This window comes from Mustela erminea, chromosome 5, assembly GCF_009829155.1.
Source record: "Mustela erminea isolate mMusErm1 chromosome 5, mMusErm1.Pri, whole genome shotgun sequence".
NCBI classification, from domain to species: Eukaryota; Metazoa; Chordata; class Mammalia; order Carnivora; family Mustelidae; genus Mustela; species Mustela erminea.
The window spans coordinates 47,039,688-47,058,051 of NC_045618.1; the positions used below are offsets into that span (position 1 = coordinate 47,039,688).

Sequence of the window (18,364 nt, forward strand, 5' to 3'; positions counted from 1 at the left end):
TTAGTTTGAGAAATTCCTTTTATTTTGTACAAGGTACGGTCCCTTTGCACAGTGAACAAATATATTACAAATCTGGGTTTTTAAAAAAAGTATTGCCATTTCATAGTATCACTTACGCTATTGTACAATAATAGTGTTTTCTTTATTCATTTGAATTGAATGCACATCACTGAGTGAAAACTGGTTTCTGTAAAATAAACAGATCTTTCCAAGTTGCCAATATAATGCACAGTGCACATATTTAGGTTGACCATAACCCATGTGTGATAGTGCTAGACAGAAGTTCCTAACAGTTGCTCTGTAAGATTGAAATGTCTTTTACCAGTAACTCTTAGATATGTGAAGGCAACTGTTGTCACCATAGATGAATCACACCCTCTGCCTTTCCCTTCTCCTCTGTATTGCCTAATTTGAGTTGTATTACATTTAACAGTCATAGAATGCCAGAGCCAGAGGATTATTAGAGCTCTGTACCTCTCTTTCCTCCCCCCCCCCCTTAATACATGAGAAAGAAAGGAGCCCAGAGAGGGCAAGTAACACTCAATTCTCTTGACCCTGTGCATTAGCAGCTCCACCATGCTCCCTCTTGCTGAATCTTGCTCATAAGATAGTCAGCAAACAAGAGGTGACACTTGAAACTCGCATGATGCTGCTTATTTGCAGTGTGCCAGGCAGCAGTACTGTGCATGCGGGGTAGGGGACGAAGGCAAAGCCTGGGATTGAGATGAAGTTTGTCCTGGCTGGTCTGACTTCGCCATGCTTCTTGCTCCTTGCTTTACAAAGATAATTGAGCACTTGCTGCTCTGAAATACTGAGGTAAGTCTCTTATCTCTATTCCTTTCTACATATGTATGAGAAATATTTACTTGGGTCTACAAAGGAATTTTCTAATATTTATATTTCATAAGGCTTTTGTGGAAAGGAAGTTTGCTGTTGCTGATCACTTGCTCCCATGCACGCATGCAGCATTCATGTAAGTATTCTATGTTTTCCCCTAACAGTGAAATTTGCTTAAGCCGTTAGTGAAGTGAGGGAGGGGGATTTACTCATGTATTGATTTTCTTGCCTTTCTGGTCATTGCCCCAGCTAATGGGTTCCATGGCAGACTTCTGGGTTGTATCAAGGGCTTCAGGATTCCCACACTTTGCTGTAGTTGCTCTTCCAGCTTCTCAGTCATTTAGTTCCACTTCTGTTTACCTTTTTGGAAGTATCTTTTTACTGGCTGGCTGTTATCAGAGGACGGAGTGGTATAGGGGTGGCCATTAGTTTCCTCGCTTTGCCCTTCTGGTCTTTAATTCTTGTGAGAAGGTTCTCTCTTTTAGGGCTTGGGAGTTGGCTCCAGTTTGACTCAAACTGAGCCCCAGTTTACCTGTTTAGTAGTGGAAGGTATGGACACGTCTAAGTACTGGGATCTGGGGAATTAGCTCATTGTAATACGTTTTTGGCCATCTCAGTAGGTGGTGGTTTTAAGGTAGAAGTACTTCATATCCTTATTTGCTGTTTTCTGTAAAGTTTTACATCAGGTTACAGCAACTGACTACAGTCCATCTGTTCATTTAGTTCCATCAAAAAGCATCATGTACTTTTAAGCAGCTTATTAAACTTGCTGTATCCACTTTTATCTAATTTCTTCTACACTTTTAGGTTCTATACTACATCAGGCTCAAGATTTATGAAGAAATACTTGAAAACAAGTACTCTCCTGAGTCAAGGAATGCCAGCCAAATAAATTTGGGAGGCCAAATAGCTGTTTTTAGGGATACTTCATCCTTACCAGTCTGTGACTGCTTGCTTAAAGGCATCATCTCAAGAGTTCTGTTTCACATGGCATGACTCAGGTGTTGGATGGATTGAAGAGCTATGAAGGCTAGGCATGACTTGGCAATGTTCTTGAACCTTGAATCAGTAAGATTTGGTAAAGCTGGCCTAGAAATCATTGTAGACTGAAAGAGGCTGCTGTACTTTGGAAACTTCTCCTCCTACTACCATGAAGGGCAGAAGAAGGAAAGTTAGTTTGCATTTTCTAAAGTCTTATTTTAAAAAATTGAAATTGTCAGTATTAGACTATATACCATAATCTTGACTTGCGATTTGACAGATCGGACATAGATGTACAGGTACTTTAGGATTGATACCAGCACACTTTATGTCTGTGTGCTGTTTACCTTAGGTAATAAAACAGATGTTGATGGTAACAGCAATCAAAAGCACATACACATTTCAGGAGCTTTAAAGTAATTCTTATCCCTCCCCAGTTCCCCTTTTCCTCCAGGAAGATTCGTGAAACCTATGCTTATATGCTTCCTAATAGGCGACATGTTTCAGAGGATTAAGTATATCAATATCTATATTTAGCTGATGTTGATGAGTAGCTGGATCTTAAGTGTTTTAAAAGATCATGTAATCCTGGGCATTTGGGGTTAGGTGTGGGTGAGTGATAGGATTTGCCTTTGTGAACAGACCATTTGAACAGTTACCCAGTCCCACTTGGAAGCTCTTCTTTAGTTCCAGATGGAAATAATAACTAACACGCAGGTGGAGTCAGTCTGTATCAAGGGACTGTCTTCTTTCAGAGTCAGAATGTTCAGCAGAGCACATTGCAAGAGAGAGACTTCTCTCTCTCAAGACTGCTTGTCCTGGGAGGGCCCATTGGCAGGGCTTTGTCTGACTGGGAGGAGGTCATAGTGACCAGGAATATGGCTGTTCCTAGGTAGGTCGTATGGATTCTGGATATAGCTGGAGTTAGGACCGCGGCCTTCTTGGACCACACTGATAGTGGGCTCTAAGGAATATAGTGAAAAATGAGTTCAGAGAACAGATTAGCTTTGGTGGCCTGTTGAGGGGAACAGAGTTCTATTTAGCTGGATAGGGAGAGAAGCCAGGGATTTATAGATGTGTGGTAAATACTTGAGGGTTAGGATTGAGGCTTGCTCACGAAATGGAAAACTTAAGTGAGTGTACTATCAGAATTCCAAGCCCTGGTCAAAACCAAGAGGTTTGGAATATCCTAGAGGAAGGGATCTTCCCAATAAGCCCAGGGACATAGGTAAAACTGGGAGAAGGTAGAAGAGGGTGATTTAGAAGCTTGCAAATGTCTGTTCTGATTTTCTTTTTAAACTGGAATTTGTATCAGCAATCATCTGAAGTGTGTGTACCCACTGATTTCCCCACCCCCAGCATTTCTGCTTTATAGTAGTCCTAGTATTTCTTTTTAAAGCAGAGTTGACATGGGAATTTGATTTCTTGCATGAGAGAGAAGGGTGATCCTGGGCAAGACCATTCACCTTGGATTCCTTAAAAGGCAACAAAAGAAGGGTGTGTTTTCAAGACAGGGTGAGTGGAGAGGGCTTATTTTTACTTCATATGCTGCACTATTTCCCTGATTTCACTAAGTTACTTATTTGAGACACCTACCAACTTCATATATATTTTTATTAGATGTCGACAAGGATGGCATATCTGTGTACGGAGACCCCCTGTGCATAGGCGACTTCATTTCTACATAGCTGCTTTCTGGAAGCTTGCAGGTGAGGATGGGTGGGTCCTTAATTGTGGCGTATGGGTTTTCACTGCTATTCAAGGAACAAGTGCTAGAACTGCACACGGATTCTTTCATGTAATCTGTAAGGCAAGAGAGATTTCTTAGGACATACAAGGACACAGACTTAATTTCAGTACCAGAAACAGATTGCAGTTGATGTGCCTTCAGGATCCTGGATCTGTAAAAGCCTATGATAATCCAAGATTTCCTTCTTTAAATGTGTTGAAGAGTGCTTTTCTAGGTAGGCAGTGTTCTTTTCATAAAGAAACTTTTGTTTTTGGAGGGATAGAGACATTTTTATTCATAGTATTCAGGTACAGAACCAGAAGGGGATTAATTCAAGATACTCATAATGTGCTTTCACATCTATTATTTAATTTTTTACAAAATCCTACAAAGATAGTAGATACTTTGCATTTTATAGGATGAAGGCCCAGAGAGATAAAAGTGACTTGGCTAATGTCCTGTAAGCTCATAAGTGGCAGGCCAAGGCTTGACTGCATGCCTTGGACTCCTTGGCCTGTGTTGGTTCTGTGATACCATTCTTCCTCTGAATTCTTTTTGATAAGTAAGAAACTTAGAAGAAATAGGTGTGTGATTTGGCACAGGTGCCAGCAGTTTGGCAACCTTTAGTAAGCAGCAAACTCCGCAGCATCCCTGCTCGTGAGAAGCTTGTGATCAGAGCTGGGGGAGGCAGAAGTGTAATAGAGGTGTAAAAAACACCTGGGTGTCAGGCTAGCCTTTGGAAAGTTCCTGTTGTCTAGTAAGCCTTCCATTGCATCCTCTGGGGTCACTTGTTCCAGTACTTATGAATGCTAATGGAAATCAATTTTAGCAGTATCTTCTTCTGATACTAGAACTCCTGTTTCCTCTCTTGCTGCCTCTCAGGTACATCTTCCCCAACATTTCAGGCTGTGTTTGGGTACAAAAGGATGCAGACTAGTTTCCAAATACGAGGCTAACCGTAGCTCACTGGAGGAAGGAAATGATGGGGAGTCCCAGAAGGGAAGGGGAGCCCCTCCTTCAACCTCTATGCCATTTTCCCCTTTTGGGAAGATCACTGCCTTTTGTAGCTCACTTCAAGTGAGCCAAGACTTGCCTGGAAAAAGCACTAGATTCTTTGTAATCTGGCCAACTCTGGCCCTCATTGTTCTGTGACGATCTGCCAGCCAAGGGGTTTAGAAATAAGCATGGAATTGTAGGGGCTCGACAGTAATGAGTGGTCTTCAGAGGTCTAAATTTCGCTAAGTGGTAGCAGATGGTGAAATTTCTATATTTCTCAGCTCTGAATTTCTGTAAGTGGTAGCAGATGGTGAAATTCTTGGACAGTCTTCCACTAGAACCATCACATGCTCTGCCTTCAGCTTATGAGATTGATGAAAATGTAAAAAAAAAAAATAAAGGGATCATTGTAACTCAAGGGGTGACTAGGTCCTGGGACATCAGAACATTCCATGTGGCTGACAGTTGAGTTGTGTGTCACCACTAGCAGTGTTCTCGCCCACAACATGTGACTGGTTGGGAGGGGATTTACTTTTCTGAGTATGGGGTTATGGATGTTTCAGCAGGTAACATTTCCTCAGTCTTGTACAAAAGTACATTTTCCCATTAGTTCAGTCAGGTATTCCTAATACCTGCAATGTAGCTAAAGCCATAATTAATTCTCTCCTTCCCTTTTACTCCTTATGAGGAAACCGTGGCTTATCATGGAAGTGACCTCCCCCGGTCACACTGCTTGTCAGTAGCAGAGTGAGCTCCACAACCAGGCTCAGCATTTTCCTTCTCATCCTGGCCCAGGGGTAGAAGATGTTGACCTTGGTCGCATCTCAGATTGTGGCCTCTTTCTAGCATAGAGCCCTAGAGAGGAGTAGGAGAAAACATTCTTGCTGGACAGTGAGCAGGCCCAGGTGCTGGTGAGGCTCATATGAGGAAACTGGGTTATGGGTCCTAGGCCACAGTTTGCCCAGAGCCACATGAAGTTGCTTCTAGTGAGTACTTTGTTTCTTAGTACAGGGGCTGGGGATATATCCAGGAAGCCTAGCATGGGTCCCATTTTGGGTTCTCTGAACTTGGTAGCCAAAGAGTAAGGCAGTATGACCCAGAGCTGCTGGTTTGGAAGCTGAGGACTAGAACTGCTTATAGAAGGGCTATCTTCTCCTGAGTGAAAAGTCTTCTTTACACCTTCCTCTCCTCCCCACCCTGGCACATCCTTTTACTTTGATTGGTGGCTACCTTAGTTGCATGTTTTCTGAAAGCTGAGGAATAGTGACAGAAAATGTGGCCCTTATTCTAGTATATTGACTCCAGTTAGGTCATTTGAAACTTGTTACATCTGTGAAGAGGGCTGGGCAGAAAGGGCTATGATTACTACTTTAGTCATGAGGATGCTGAAGCTCATAAAGTGTACCTAATGTTAGTTAGTAGTTAAGTTAGGGCTCAACCCATCTTCTCCTATATCCAATCATAGTGTTTTCCCCTTACATATTACTACCTGTCCTCCCGTTCTAGATTTCTAAATGCAAATTACACCTCTTACCCTCAGCAAGGAATACCTTCTATCAGTGGGGCCAAGCCCTGCTGACAAAGGCCAGGCTCTAAGCTTTTTGTGCATAATCCCATGATTGATTGATTGAGTTAGGGCAGTGGGGAGTCTTGAAGCTGTGGCTCAAAGAGCAGATCCTCCGTCAGCTAGTCGTGCCCCTCTTCTCATTTCCACCAGAAAAGGCTGCCTTCAAGTTTGGGGGTATATAGCAGTCTCCCCAATCCCCACCAATCCGCAGGGATACTTTCCAAGATCCCTAGTGGATTCCTGAAACCACAGATAGTACTGAATCCTCTATATATTGTTTTTTCCTATGCGTACATACCTATGCTAAAGTTTAATTTGTAAGTTAAGCACAGTAAGATTAAACACAGTACTAATAGAACAATTATAATGTGATAGGTTATATGAATGGGGTCTCCCAAAATACTTTATTGTACTGTATACTCACCCTTCTTGTGATGATGTGAGATGGAAAGGTGAGGTGAACGGCCTAGGTAGGCATTGTGACGGGCCACTATTGACCTTGATCATGTGACTATGGGCTAACTGAAACTGAGGAAAGAGAAACTACAGATAAGGGGGACAACTGCAAATAGTCTGCTGTGCAATAGGGGATGCCCTAAGTGAATAAAAGAGAAGTTGGGTTTGGGGGAGGGGATTTGTTTCTCCTGAAGCTGTACCTTCCATAAAGGGACCAGAGGGAAAGAAAGGATGGAGAAGTCTGTGTTGTGATTTGAGGTGGTCAGAAGAGGGTGTTGGATTATGGAATAATCTGGATTTTATTTGTGGGAACTGGAGGGAGGAAAGGGCAGGGCTAGCTGGAAAACTTACACTTTAGAAAGCTATTCGCCTCTTCAGCTGAGTCATCTACCTGCCTGCCCTCAGGGAGGGTGGGGTAGGGGAAGAGCAACCAGCCCCTCTGAGATACTTCCTTGTCATAGCCCCGCCCCCCAACCAGTCCCTGCCCTTGGGGCATTTTGCAAGGAAAGGGGAAGCGTCCACCAAAGCTACTTAAGCTTTGGGGAGTCACTCCTCCAAGGCCTGTAATTAGCATCAGGACTGAAGGTTTAGCTTTGTAATGCCTTGCTGTTTGTTCTCACCTTATTCCCACCTCTCCCAAATCACACACAGTCTTCTTACCCTCAGATGCTGAAGGGGCTTTGGAATGAGCCTAAAAACATTCATTTTATAAAGGAAGCAGCAAATCCAGAGAGGGGAAATGATTTTCCAAGGCCACCTAGTGAGTGGGACTGGAACTTTCAGGTTCACCCAAACATCTAGGTAAAGTCAGTATTTCACACTTGGAGAAAACCCCGGCACTGAACATGTTTCTTCTCAGCCTATGACTATTATTAGAAAGCCACACTGCCTTTTCTCTTCCTGGGCCCTAGGTTAGCATTCTTCACTTCATTGAGAGACAAGGATATGGTGAGAAGAAAAGGGAGATTTCAGAGTCAGAAGGAGAACTACACTGGCTAAAAATAGTGGACTCCTCACTATCTGGGAACCCAAAGTTATTGCAAGGAGACCCGTGGAGGCTGGATTAACAAGGAGCATACAGGTGGCTTCCCTGTGGCAGCACCAGTGGGATTCAGGATTTCAGGATCATAAAGTACCAGGGAGGATTTCTTCTGTAGCACTTTAAAATGCCTGACAGGGAATTAAACATAAGGCAGTTTGTTACAGTATCATTGTGTTGAGGGGGGAAGGGGAGATGGACAGATGTTTAGAAGAAGTAAAATGGGGTTAGCGCAGCAAGTAGTGCATGGTGGTGTTCAACTCTGGGATGACAGCGGAGGGCTGAAGGAAAGTAAGGGCAAGAAGGAGCACTGGCTGAATTAGGACATGGAGGGGCCGTAGAAATGGTGCTAGTACAACAAACCTCATCGTTCTAATGGAGATAGAAAAATCAAACACAGGAAATAACAGTGTGACCCAGTCAGTGCCACACACAGTAAGAACTAGGACTCGAATCCAAAACTTCCAGGCCAGGGTCTTGCCCGTTGAGTTTAGAGAACACTCAGACTCTTCACTCTTAATGGTTCTCATTTGGTTTAGCCCAATAGTTTTAGGAAGTAATTTCGTTCCTGGTACAGACTAGTTTATTAAATGTTTGTTTATCAGCCAGTTAGTGGGATTTATTCCATGTCTTTGATAAGTATTTCTGTAAAGTTCCAAACTGTGACATTTCATTTTCCTCTTCTTGAATTCTCTTGTTCTGGTGTGTTGGTTCCCAGCATCTGTTGGCCTATGTACCTAGGCAGCCTGCTTATCTCTCTAATTTAAGGAGTGATTATAGTCAGTGGTGAAACAAAATCTGGCCTTCCCTGCACTTACGGGCTCAGATACATGATCCCACAAAACAGGAATGAATGACGCTGAGGCAGAGACACTGCCCTCCTTAGCTTTGTTACACATTTATGGTTTCGAGTCTGAAAGCAGTCACCCTAATCGCAGTGCACAGGACAACGAAGTGCATAGGAGAGTTATGTGCTCATTTATTGAACTGTCTGGGCCTGTCTGAGCTTACTCATGCTTGAGTCATGCATATTTTCGGAGCTGGAAAGTCTCTTAAGAGATCTTTCTGCACAGTCCCCACACCTCTTTGAGAAAGAAACTGAGAGGTCTTGGGTCACAGTGATAAAACAGTAAAGCTTTCTGTTCTTAGCTTCACCTCACCACTGTATCATTCACTACGGTAATGGTGCTTACCTCCATTTGGATGGTTTGAGTCAATACACAGAAAATGGCCAGAATTGATGTTCCCAAGGGAGTAGTGAACTTTGGCTGTCCAGAAGCCAAGAGGTGACTGACCTCCTGTTCTCAGATTGTTCTCTTGGGCTGTACACATCCTGACATGTTCATGGAGACCCTTCCTGCTCTCTTGCTCAGAACGACCCCTAGCTCGCTCCACTCTTGATAAACATTCCACTGATGGCTACAGATGACTGGCTCTCCTTGGTTAGGAAATGGTTGTGGCTCAGGTATAACTAAGGCTAAGTCTGAAAAACCAGAACAGTAATCCAGGAAATCTGGGTCAGTCTAGGCAAGTGGTTCCCAAGTATTAGTTGGATGACATATGCTGCCTAAGAATGCCCTGAAGTACTAATAACAAATGGAGACTCCAGGACTCTAGATTACTCCTTCAGAGTCTTGGCAATAGGGGGTGTGGACCTCTGTATGTTTAAGAAGCTTTCCAGGTGGTCTTGGTGCACGGCTAGATCTGTGATAGCCACTGGGATCTTTGCTGTTGATCGTCTCTTTCAGCATGGCTGAGACTCCTAAATAGACCTCAGAGACAAAAGGACAGCCCTATTACATTAGTACAACCCTTTAGAAGAGGCAAAAAACACTTCCCATCTGATTTTTATTAGATACTCATAATAATCTTATTAGACATTAGGATAGTCATTAGACTACAGGATAGGCATAATTACCCTGACCTTGCAGATGAGGAAACTGGGCCTTGGAGTGCTCCCAGTCTAGGGTCACAGTTAATACTTAATAAAGTAGTAAGTGACATAGTTCCAAAGCCACCTATTTCACACATTCTGTTATTGAAACGTAGGGCCTAAGCCGAGGGCAGGACCTGACCTTCATCCTTGGTTTCACTTACAGACTTCCTAGAAGGATGATCCAACTTACAGTTCCCATGTGCTTGGGATTAGTCCCGACCTCCCCGCTCTCAGGGGCAGAGATCCCGAGGGTGCAGTGCCATACAGTATTAACGCTAGGTATTATTTTCATTCCTTGTGCTCCAGAAAGCCAGCAGGTGCAGGGTGGCAGTCCTCGCCAGCACAACGACAGGAGGCCTCTGGGGCAGGTAGATTGACTTTATTTCAGAATTTATAATCAATTTAACTCATACTAATTGGCTGGATAATGACATTCTACATTTCCGAAGACATTTAGCTGGCATCTATAAAAAACCCAGAAGCGCTTGCTAAGCAGGTGCAACTTAAATCGAAATATAAATTCATTATTATTATGATTGCTCCTCCTGAGCAGAGCTACCCAGCAGCCCCAGGTCCTGTGGTCTTTTTACTTTGGGGGGGAGTGAGGTAAGGGATGTGCGCAGTGTCTCTCTGGTAGAATTCCTGGTCATTTCACATCTGTACTGTTTATCTTGCTAAGCCCTTTCTAATGGGGCGTCAGGATTGGATACTCTACCTTTGAAGCCTTTGTCCATAATGTATGTGTTCTGACGTCTATCCATTCCACAAGCACCTGTATTAAAATAGTATAAAGAGAGAAATGGGGTGAGTGATATTTACTTAGACCGCATATGCTTTTGCTTTATTTTTTCTTGCCTTTTTTTTTCTCCCTCCCCTACCCATTAAATTAGTTTTTTAGTGCTAGAGGATTATTCTGGGTTTAATCTACTCTAAATCATTTGGACCATGCAGGAATTCTTACAGGGTTCAGAAGCATTAGTGGTGAGCTACAGCGCCCCCTGGCATGTGCCGCCTGCTTCCTCTTTAACCTTACTCTGAGGGGTGTGTCTCCCTCTTCCACCAGGTGGTCACAGGCAGTTCTCATGCCACCTGCAGTCACTATAAGTGAAGTTCCAAGCTCCAGAAGTACAGGGACAAGGAATGAATCAGGGCCGGTTCTAGCTTAGGGAAGGGGTGCATGACATTCCAAATCCCAGTTCTTTTGGATCTTAGAATGGCGTTGAAGACTGTTTCTTACCTCTCGGCTCTGGTCCTGCCTCCTCTCCTGGATCTGAAACTTGACTGAAGGGAACCAGAGAGGGAAGGGGACTGGTGGCTGAGATTCTTGATTAGTCATCTTTCCAGGATATAATCACTCCCCTCCATGGTCTGCTGTCTTAGTTACCCATTTTGGGGAGTGGACCATTTATATATAATTGAGAGTTGTCTTTGAAAAGCATTACTAGTGTTCTTAATCCAGAAGGATTTTTCTCCCTTTTGGCTGTCAGTTTATCCAGCTCCTACAATGCATGGTCCTAAAGCCGTAGCCAGAGGCAGGACATTAAACTTCAGGGACCAAGCTCAGGTTCTTTGTTGCTGGTGATACCAGAAAAGAAGCTGTCTGGCATTTTTAGGTTGAGAACTGCGATAACTCTTGCTCAAAGTCCATTTTTTTTTTTCCAGCTTTTAACTGAGGACATACTATCAGGCAAGGTATGCATCAAGTAATTACTGAAGTACAATATGACTCCACTCGGCTCTCCCTGTTTTGGACACTGAAGGCCAACCCAATGTTGTTTAGATATATCCCCATACCATTACCTCCTCCACTGAGTTCCTAAGTTCAGTTTGTAGGAATCTGTTTTAATCTGCCTGCCTTCCCCATATTACTGACTGGTAAGGCAGAACCAGTCCAAGTTTTCTTCTGGTTTGCTGTTCTCCTAAAAGGCCTATAGGTACCTGTGCCCTTCAGAAATATGATTAGCAGTGTGTATTTCTGGCATCAGTTGGCATCCCTTTATACTAGACAAGGGCTTCCTTCACCCTCCCTGAGGCTGTTAACTTTTCCAGGAAACTGAGGCCCAAAGAGGGGCAGTGACTTGTCTGACACCACATGAACTAGAAACTGGATCTCCCTAAGTATTCTCTTCCATTAGCCACCAGCCTGCCTTAGTGTAAGCCACAAAATGATAGCATGGGGTGGCTCTGGCTACACTGTAGAGTGTACATCTTGGAAGCGGGGAGAAATCGGGGCTGAGCCCAGACCATGCGCCCCTGGGGAAAGACATACAGCATGGTGGTAGTATGCATGTGTGGCAGGGGTGGGAGGAAGGTGTGTGTGTGGGGGGGTGGTAAATGGTTGTATTTGGTGAGGTTATTGAAAGATCTAGACGCGGCCAGGAGACCCACAGCCAAGAGCACAGACTCCTAGGTGCAGACTCAGAGTCTTTGCAGCCCACAGCTGCTCAGCAGGCAGATAAATTCAGAACCTTCATGCTTCTTAGTGCTATTGCACCCAGGGTTGGCAGAGCTGCATTTCCTTGAGCTCTAGAAACCAGCCAGAGCCCGAGGGTTCTCCAGTATACTAAGGTCCTGCCTGAGAGGCCACTTGTTAGGGAGGCTGTATTCTCTGTTAATTCCTTATGCTTAGTTCCTATGGTACCTATTTCTATAACTCCACATCCTCCCACAGCAGGACTGACTTTGCAAGTCTGCTTTTTTCATCTTCCCTAATCCACTAGCTTGAGCTTAATACAGAGCAGAGAGGATGACGGTGGGCACATCTTACCCCAGCCTCTCCAGATCCCTCCTTGACAACCCTACTGTATGATCTGGGAGAGCTTGACCTGAGCCACTGGTGAGTCTAGGGTCTCTCTCTCTGGAGGACACCGGGCTTGTCATCCACACTCATAGGGCCCAGAGAACCCCAAAGGTGTTCCCATCCTCAAGTCATTTCTCAGTGGTTTAGGGTTGTATTCTGTGGCCTGTAGGGAGTACAATTATGTTGTGTCCCTTTCACGTAATACCCGTCAGTTTGTCCACACCCACTGACCATGACAGGAGCAGAAGGGGTGATGGGGATGAATCCAGGCAAGCTTCCTTTAGATACAGGATTGGGTTTATAGACTAACCATGTTGGGAAGGAGGAGGGCCCAAAAGGGAGTTCTGGGACCATGCAGGTGAGTCAAGGGGCAGGAAGGGGTAGGGCAGGTGCTGGGTCTGAGCTGTTAGGAAAGCCTAGGGAGCCCAGTGGGTAGAGGGTAGGGCTGGGGGTCTAACCTGGTGAGTGTGGCTCAGCGGGGCGGCTGAGGTGTCTAAGTTCAATGTAGAAGTCCTCGGGCGGGTACCTGGCCTCCAGGGCACTGATCTGGAAATGGGAGTCTAGTGAGAGGAATGACAGGGAGGAGCCATTATTCCCAGGGCCCTGGTATGGCAGAGTGGGGAGTATGGAGGGGGTCAGGGTTGGGCAGGCTAGAAGGAGTCAGGGCCCCGATGTATAGTATCGAGAGGGATAAGGCCAGGGCATCTATTAGAGTTGAGGCCATCTACCTTTCCTCTCTCGCTACCCCTGCCCCCCGCCCCCCCCGCTGGAATTGATGCCCACTAGGACAGTGGGGCAGAGGAAGGAAGCCCTTGGAAAGGAGTACCTTGGCAGGGCCTGGCTCAGGCAAGGGTCCCTTTCCCAAACGGTGAATAAATCTCTTGCCCACATCTGGAAGCCCCACATCCAGGCCCTAGCTGCCTCCTTTGTGGTCCACAGGTCATAGCCACTCTCCCCTACTAGAAATGAAGGGCATCCTGGGCTTCATTTGCTTATGAGAACTGAAAACAAGGGCTTGAGTTTCCTCACACCCCTTCTCCCTGGGGGAACCCATGCTCAGGATTCATCTACTAACCTCCTCTCTTGGAGCTAGGACAGAGACCCTTTCAATGTGGAAAAAGGAGAACAGGTGGGACATGATGGCAGGGGATTAGACTCAAGCCACTACTGACCTAACACGTTCACAAAGCTGTAGGGGGTCCAGCCTGTTGTGTCTCTGTCAAGGGACTTGTTACTGAGCTGTTTGGAGAGTAGGAGAGCAAGTTAATCCCTTTGCTCCCGAGGTGCCCCTGCCCAGCCTTCACTTTGTCCAGCCTTGCGTACCCACCCCGTGATGATCCTGACCCAGCTACACCTCAGATAATTGAGGGGAAGGAAGAGCTAGGTGCACCAGGGCATGACTGAGATCAGTGGCAGTGGAATCTACCCCCTTCTAAGCTGTCTGGGTGAAGTTATAGGGTTCCCAGCCCTTGGGACAAAGTAGGGCAGGGCCGCCCAAAAGCCAAGAAGTGGCCTGAGCCTAGCTGGCTGGCCCTGACATGGAAGTAGGTCAGCTAGGTGGGACTGAGCTGTAGGAGAACTGGCTGTGGCAGTGTCTCAGATGCAACTTGAGGCCATCGCCAGTACAAAGGGAGGTGCTAAGGCTGTCTGCCACATCGTGGTCACCCCTGCTACCTGACCTGGCCTGTGGGGGAGAGGCTCCCTTCTGTGAGCAAGGGAAAGGCTTGTCCTTCGCATTATTTGTTTCTGACCTGCTGCAGCCTTGATAATACGGGTCTAGTGAATAAGCAAGAGCCTCATACTAGGAAAATCCAGATTCCCTTCCCTCAGCTTCCAGCTTCTCAGACAAGCCTAAAGCTGAAGCTGGGAATGAGAGTCCAAGCTGAGGAGTAACACAGGAAGAGGGACCAAAGCTGTGGGGCTGAGGGCTACAGACTTTGCACAGGGGCCTCGGGACACACCGTTTATAGCACTTCCCTTTCATACGAAAACTGAGGCTGAGAACAAGTGGCAGAAAGTGGCCTTGGCCTTCTGGTTTGACTGTGGTTGCCCCTGTGTTATGTTAGGGGGTTCAAGCTGAACTGCCACCAGGCTTGTGGACTGGTGGACATTTTCTGTGGGGCCACAGGATAAAAGGATTCCCAGAGCTCTAGGGCAGAGGCTTGGAACATGAAAACTGCTTCTGTCCATCTTTCCTGTACAGGAGGCCAGGAGCCCTGCAATCGCCCTCCTCATGGTCCTGCTATCATATGTATGCGTGTGCAGGGGTGTGTGTGTGTGTGTGTGCGTGCACATGCTTAGGTGATGTCAGGAGGTATGCAGCAGGAGCCTGTCAGATCTTTTGGTCCTTGAGGCTGTTGACATTTCCGAACGTCTTGCTCTCCCCAGTACAGGTCCAGGCACACCACTGGTGGCTGGGGTGGGGGTGGGGGATTGTTGCTCCCTACCCATGTGTGCCGAAACATCCTTGCCTGAGGGCCTGTGATTTATTATAAGAGGAGATCTTGCCACCAGCCAGGGTTATGCTGGGGGCAGCGAAGGGTGGACCCTGTCCGGGCTGGTGCACACCTGTCCTTGAAGGCCTGAAGGGTTCGCTGTCAATGAATTGGCTACGGCTGATGTTTGGGTTTCCTGTCTCTTGTGTTGGTTCTGATTGCAAAATATGGTAGCGGGTATGTAGCAATGACGTGTCTGCCAGATATAAGGGCATCTTGGTGGTACCTGAGTACCAGCGGTTACTCTCTAAGGTGCTGTTTGCATGCGTGGTGTTGGAAATGCTCTGCAGTGATTGGTGGTAGGTGGTGCAGTGTTTTGATTACATACGTTATAGAGCAAAAATGGCTGCATGGTTATCTGAGAAGGCTCTACGTGCTGATCACATGATTGGTACCAGTTCGTTACACACGGGTGCGGGGGTGTATTTCCTATTGAGGGATGCTGTAGGTTGGTTACATGTGATGTCTGCTGGTTAGATGGCACTTGTTAGTTCCATGTAACCTGCTGGCTTCCTGTTAAATGCTTCACAGAGTGTTTATATGTCCTGTGGATCACAGGGCTGTGTTTAATGTATTGGCAGTTGGTTCTACATGAACCCTCCAGCTGGGGTGTGGTTCCTTCTTGGGCAGAGGTGAGGGCTCCCTGGGAGGACAGTGGGTAGGGGGCTGGGGAGTCGGGGACCCGGTACCTTGGTGGGGCTGTTCCTGTCCAGAGTGCTGGCCTGGCTGGTGGCAGGCCCCCCGCACGCCAGTGCGTGGTAGCTGGAATTGGAAAAGCACTGGGCATGGCTGCTACTTTGAGACAAATCTGGGAAGAGAACAAGGCGCCACACCATCATATCCCTGCCTCTGGCATGAGACACTCCAATATTAACACTTGAGCTGAGCAGCCTTGGGAGTGCTCTGCAAAGAGAGACACCTAAGTCCCCCATCCCCCAAGCTTTCTGGTATCCACTACCCCCACAGAAGTCTGTAGAGCTACTTTGCCTCTTTCTTCACAGTGTCCCTCCCTGCAGGGCATGTCAGGCTTGCGGGTGTGGAGGGTGGCACCCAGCAACTAGAGCATGGAGAGGAGTGTTGGCTTTGACAGCCTCCTATGTCCCTGAGCTGCTGCATAGGGCTGTGCTGGCTTCCCCTGCCTCCTTCCAGAGATCTCTCCCAGCAATGAGGCCATAAAGAGAATCCCTCTCCTCTCAGCCCCAGCTGAGAATCTTACAGATTCCAGGACCCCTCCATAGTGTAGGGGAATTCCAGTGGAGTGATGTGGGAAAACTGGCCAGACTTACTCATTACAGGCATAGAAGAAAATTCCCTAATCCTCTCTGGGCTTGCGATTTCGTCAGGGGATATTTGCTTTGGCTGAAACCCAGGGAGGCAAGCAGGCCAGGAGCTCTTTGAAGGCAGGGTCTGCACCTGGACTACCACTGTCTACCCTGTAGCACCTCCCATAGAGTGGGTACATGGTGGGCAGTACTTAGCAGGAATGGGCTGATGTGATCTTGGTTTTCTAAGTCCAAGATGCTGGAGGCTGCATGGAGCCAGCTGGAGAAAGTGATCATCCTTGTGCATACCCAGACAGGCCCAGTGTCCTGTGGCCCAGGGCTTTGGGCAATTTCAGAGCATTTTGACCTCTTCCGTTTGACTAAATATAAAGCCAAAAGCCTCCTTTCTAAGGCAACAGTCCCAGGTTCAGGAGAAAGGAAGGAATCTGGCCCCAAAACCCCACCTCCATCTGTTTCAGACTCTAGATAGAATGCCCATTGGAGATACTACCACGTTTGTGGACATACTGGGTCATTGCCCAAACTTTCAACTCCCCCACCCCAAGTCAGACACCATCACCTTCTAATGTATTAAGAGGGCCCTTCTAACTCTGGAAACTGGGAGGGAGGGTGCTCTGAGGCCTTCAGCAAGGAAGCAAAGATGGAACAGGGCTTGGAAACAGCCCCAGGGCCAGTTTCTTGAGGTGGCTCAGGCACTGGGCTGAGAAGAGGTTACCCTTGAGAGTTTAGGAAGGTTACTGTTCCTATGACCAAAGCCTGGTGAGAAAGATGGGAAGGAAGCTCTGGGGAAACGGAAGGAGACTCCTAACATAGCTGCTCAGAGCTAGGCACCCAGGAAATGACAATCTCATAAAACCCCATCTACTTTTTTCAAGTAGGTTTTTGCTCTCCACCCCCACTATCTCTCCAAGAGAGTCTGAGCATCGAGCCGCAGCAGGCAGTCCTACAGGCATGACCACCCACGTTCAGCAATAAACCCGGGTGCCCAGGATATCATGTGCTCCTCCTGGGGTAGGAGAGGGGATGCTGGGGGCATAGCCCTTACCTGAAAGCGAATAGTCAGTGCTGGTCATCCTCATGGCAGGTGTATAGGAGACACGGGGCGCCAGGTCACGGCCTTTCTCTTTCTGTCGCCGCCGGCGCCAAGCAAACAGGCCTAGCAGCACCACAATGAGGAACAACAAGAGGACGATGCCCGTGACAGCACCCACCGAGTGTCGCTCTGCACCCAGCGCTGGGCTGATCTTGGTGTAGGGATTCAGCTCCTCCATCATGAGGGCAGCTGCGGATGGAGAGGGAGGACCTGAGTCTGGGGCAGGCCTGCTTGCTCTGCAGATCCTGGCCCAGGGCCTAGATTCCTCTAAATTTAGGGGACCTGGGTTCTGGTCTTTGGCCCTGTTCTTCAATCCCTATGTGATCCTATCCCTTACTGTGCCTGTTTCTTCAACTGCCTCCAGAGGATGGAGTTCCAGGTTTATGACAAAGAACAAATGTGATCATGGATGGCAAATAAAATAACAACGAATGTTTACTGAGTACTTTGTTCTAAAAAGTGAGTTAGAGATATTCACTGATTTGATCTTCCCAGCAGCCATAGGAGATAGGGACTATTTAATTATTTCCCTTGCACAGATGAAGAAACTGAGTCATCGCAAGGTTAGATAACTTACCCAAGATCATATAACCAGTAACTGGTAAAGTCAGGTTCCTCAGGAGTTGGGAAAAATTGGACTCAGGCCATGTCCTTGCTTATCAGCTGTGTGACTCTAAGTCCTCCGTTCGCTCATTTGTAACATGGGGACAATAAATCCCACCCTTCGCAGGGAACCATGAGCACCGTATGACAGACTGGCAACAAGAGTGTGCCTTTGTGCCCAGGAATACTGTCCACAGAACCCCTCTTGATGATGGATGTGTGGGCTAACTCTCCACGCTGATGCTAAGCCCATGGTGGAGGTCATCCTGCTGGCTGGCTCTCCTTGGCCATCATCAGCAACTGGCCAAACGGAGCTAGCCAGCATCCTCAGGGAAATAACGCCCTGCATTATCATTCTAAATAGCATCAGAATGCAATGGAAATGCCTTTGGCCCCCTTTCTGTTATGTTAGTAAACTGAAAGCCTATTTCTTACTCCCCATCTTCTAGAACAAACAATATAATCCCTTATTTTCTTGCAGCACTTCACAAGGGGTTTGTATGTATACAGAATCATTTACTGAGTGCTTGCTTATGTGCCAGGACTGTG

General features: G+C 46.7%; 1 protein-coding gene across 17 annotated transcripts in view; it reads right to left on the minus strand.

Annotated features, from left to right (window-relative positions):
• MEGF11 (multiple EGF like domains 11) overlaps positions 1-18,364 on the minus strand; it is a 344,701-nt gene continuing 326,337 nt past the window's right edge. The window contains exons 20-26 of one of the 17 annotated variants that reach the window (XM_032342934.1): positions 17,165-17,401; positions 15,526-15,644; positions 13,514-13,580; positions 12,800-12,901; positions 10,257-10,313; positions 3,415-3,621; positions 1-2,782 (exon numbers count right to left, since the gene is read on the minus strand). In XM_032342934.1, the coding sequence (XP_032198825.1) occupies positions 2,622-2,782; positions 3,415-3,621; positions 10,257-10,313; positions 12,800-12,901; positions 13,514-13,580; positions 15,526-15,644; positions 17,165-17,401 (950 nt within the window). In that variant the 3' untranslated portion in view covers positions 1-2,621. The other 16 variants (XM_032342942.1, XM_032342937.1, XM_032342938.1 and 13 more) reach the window with 16 other exon arrangements.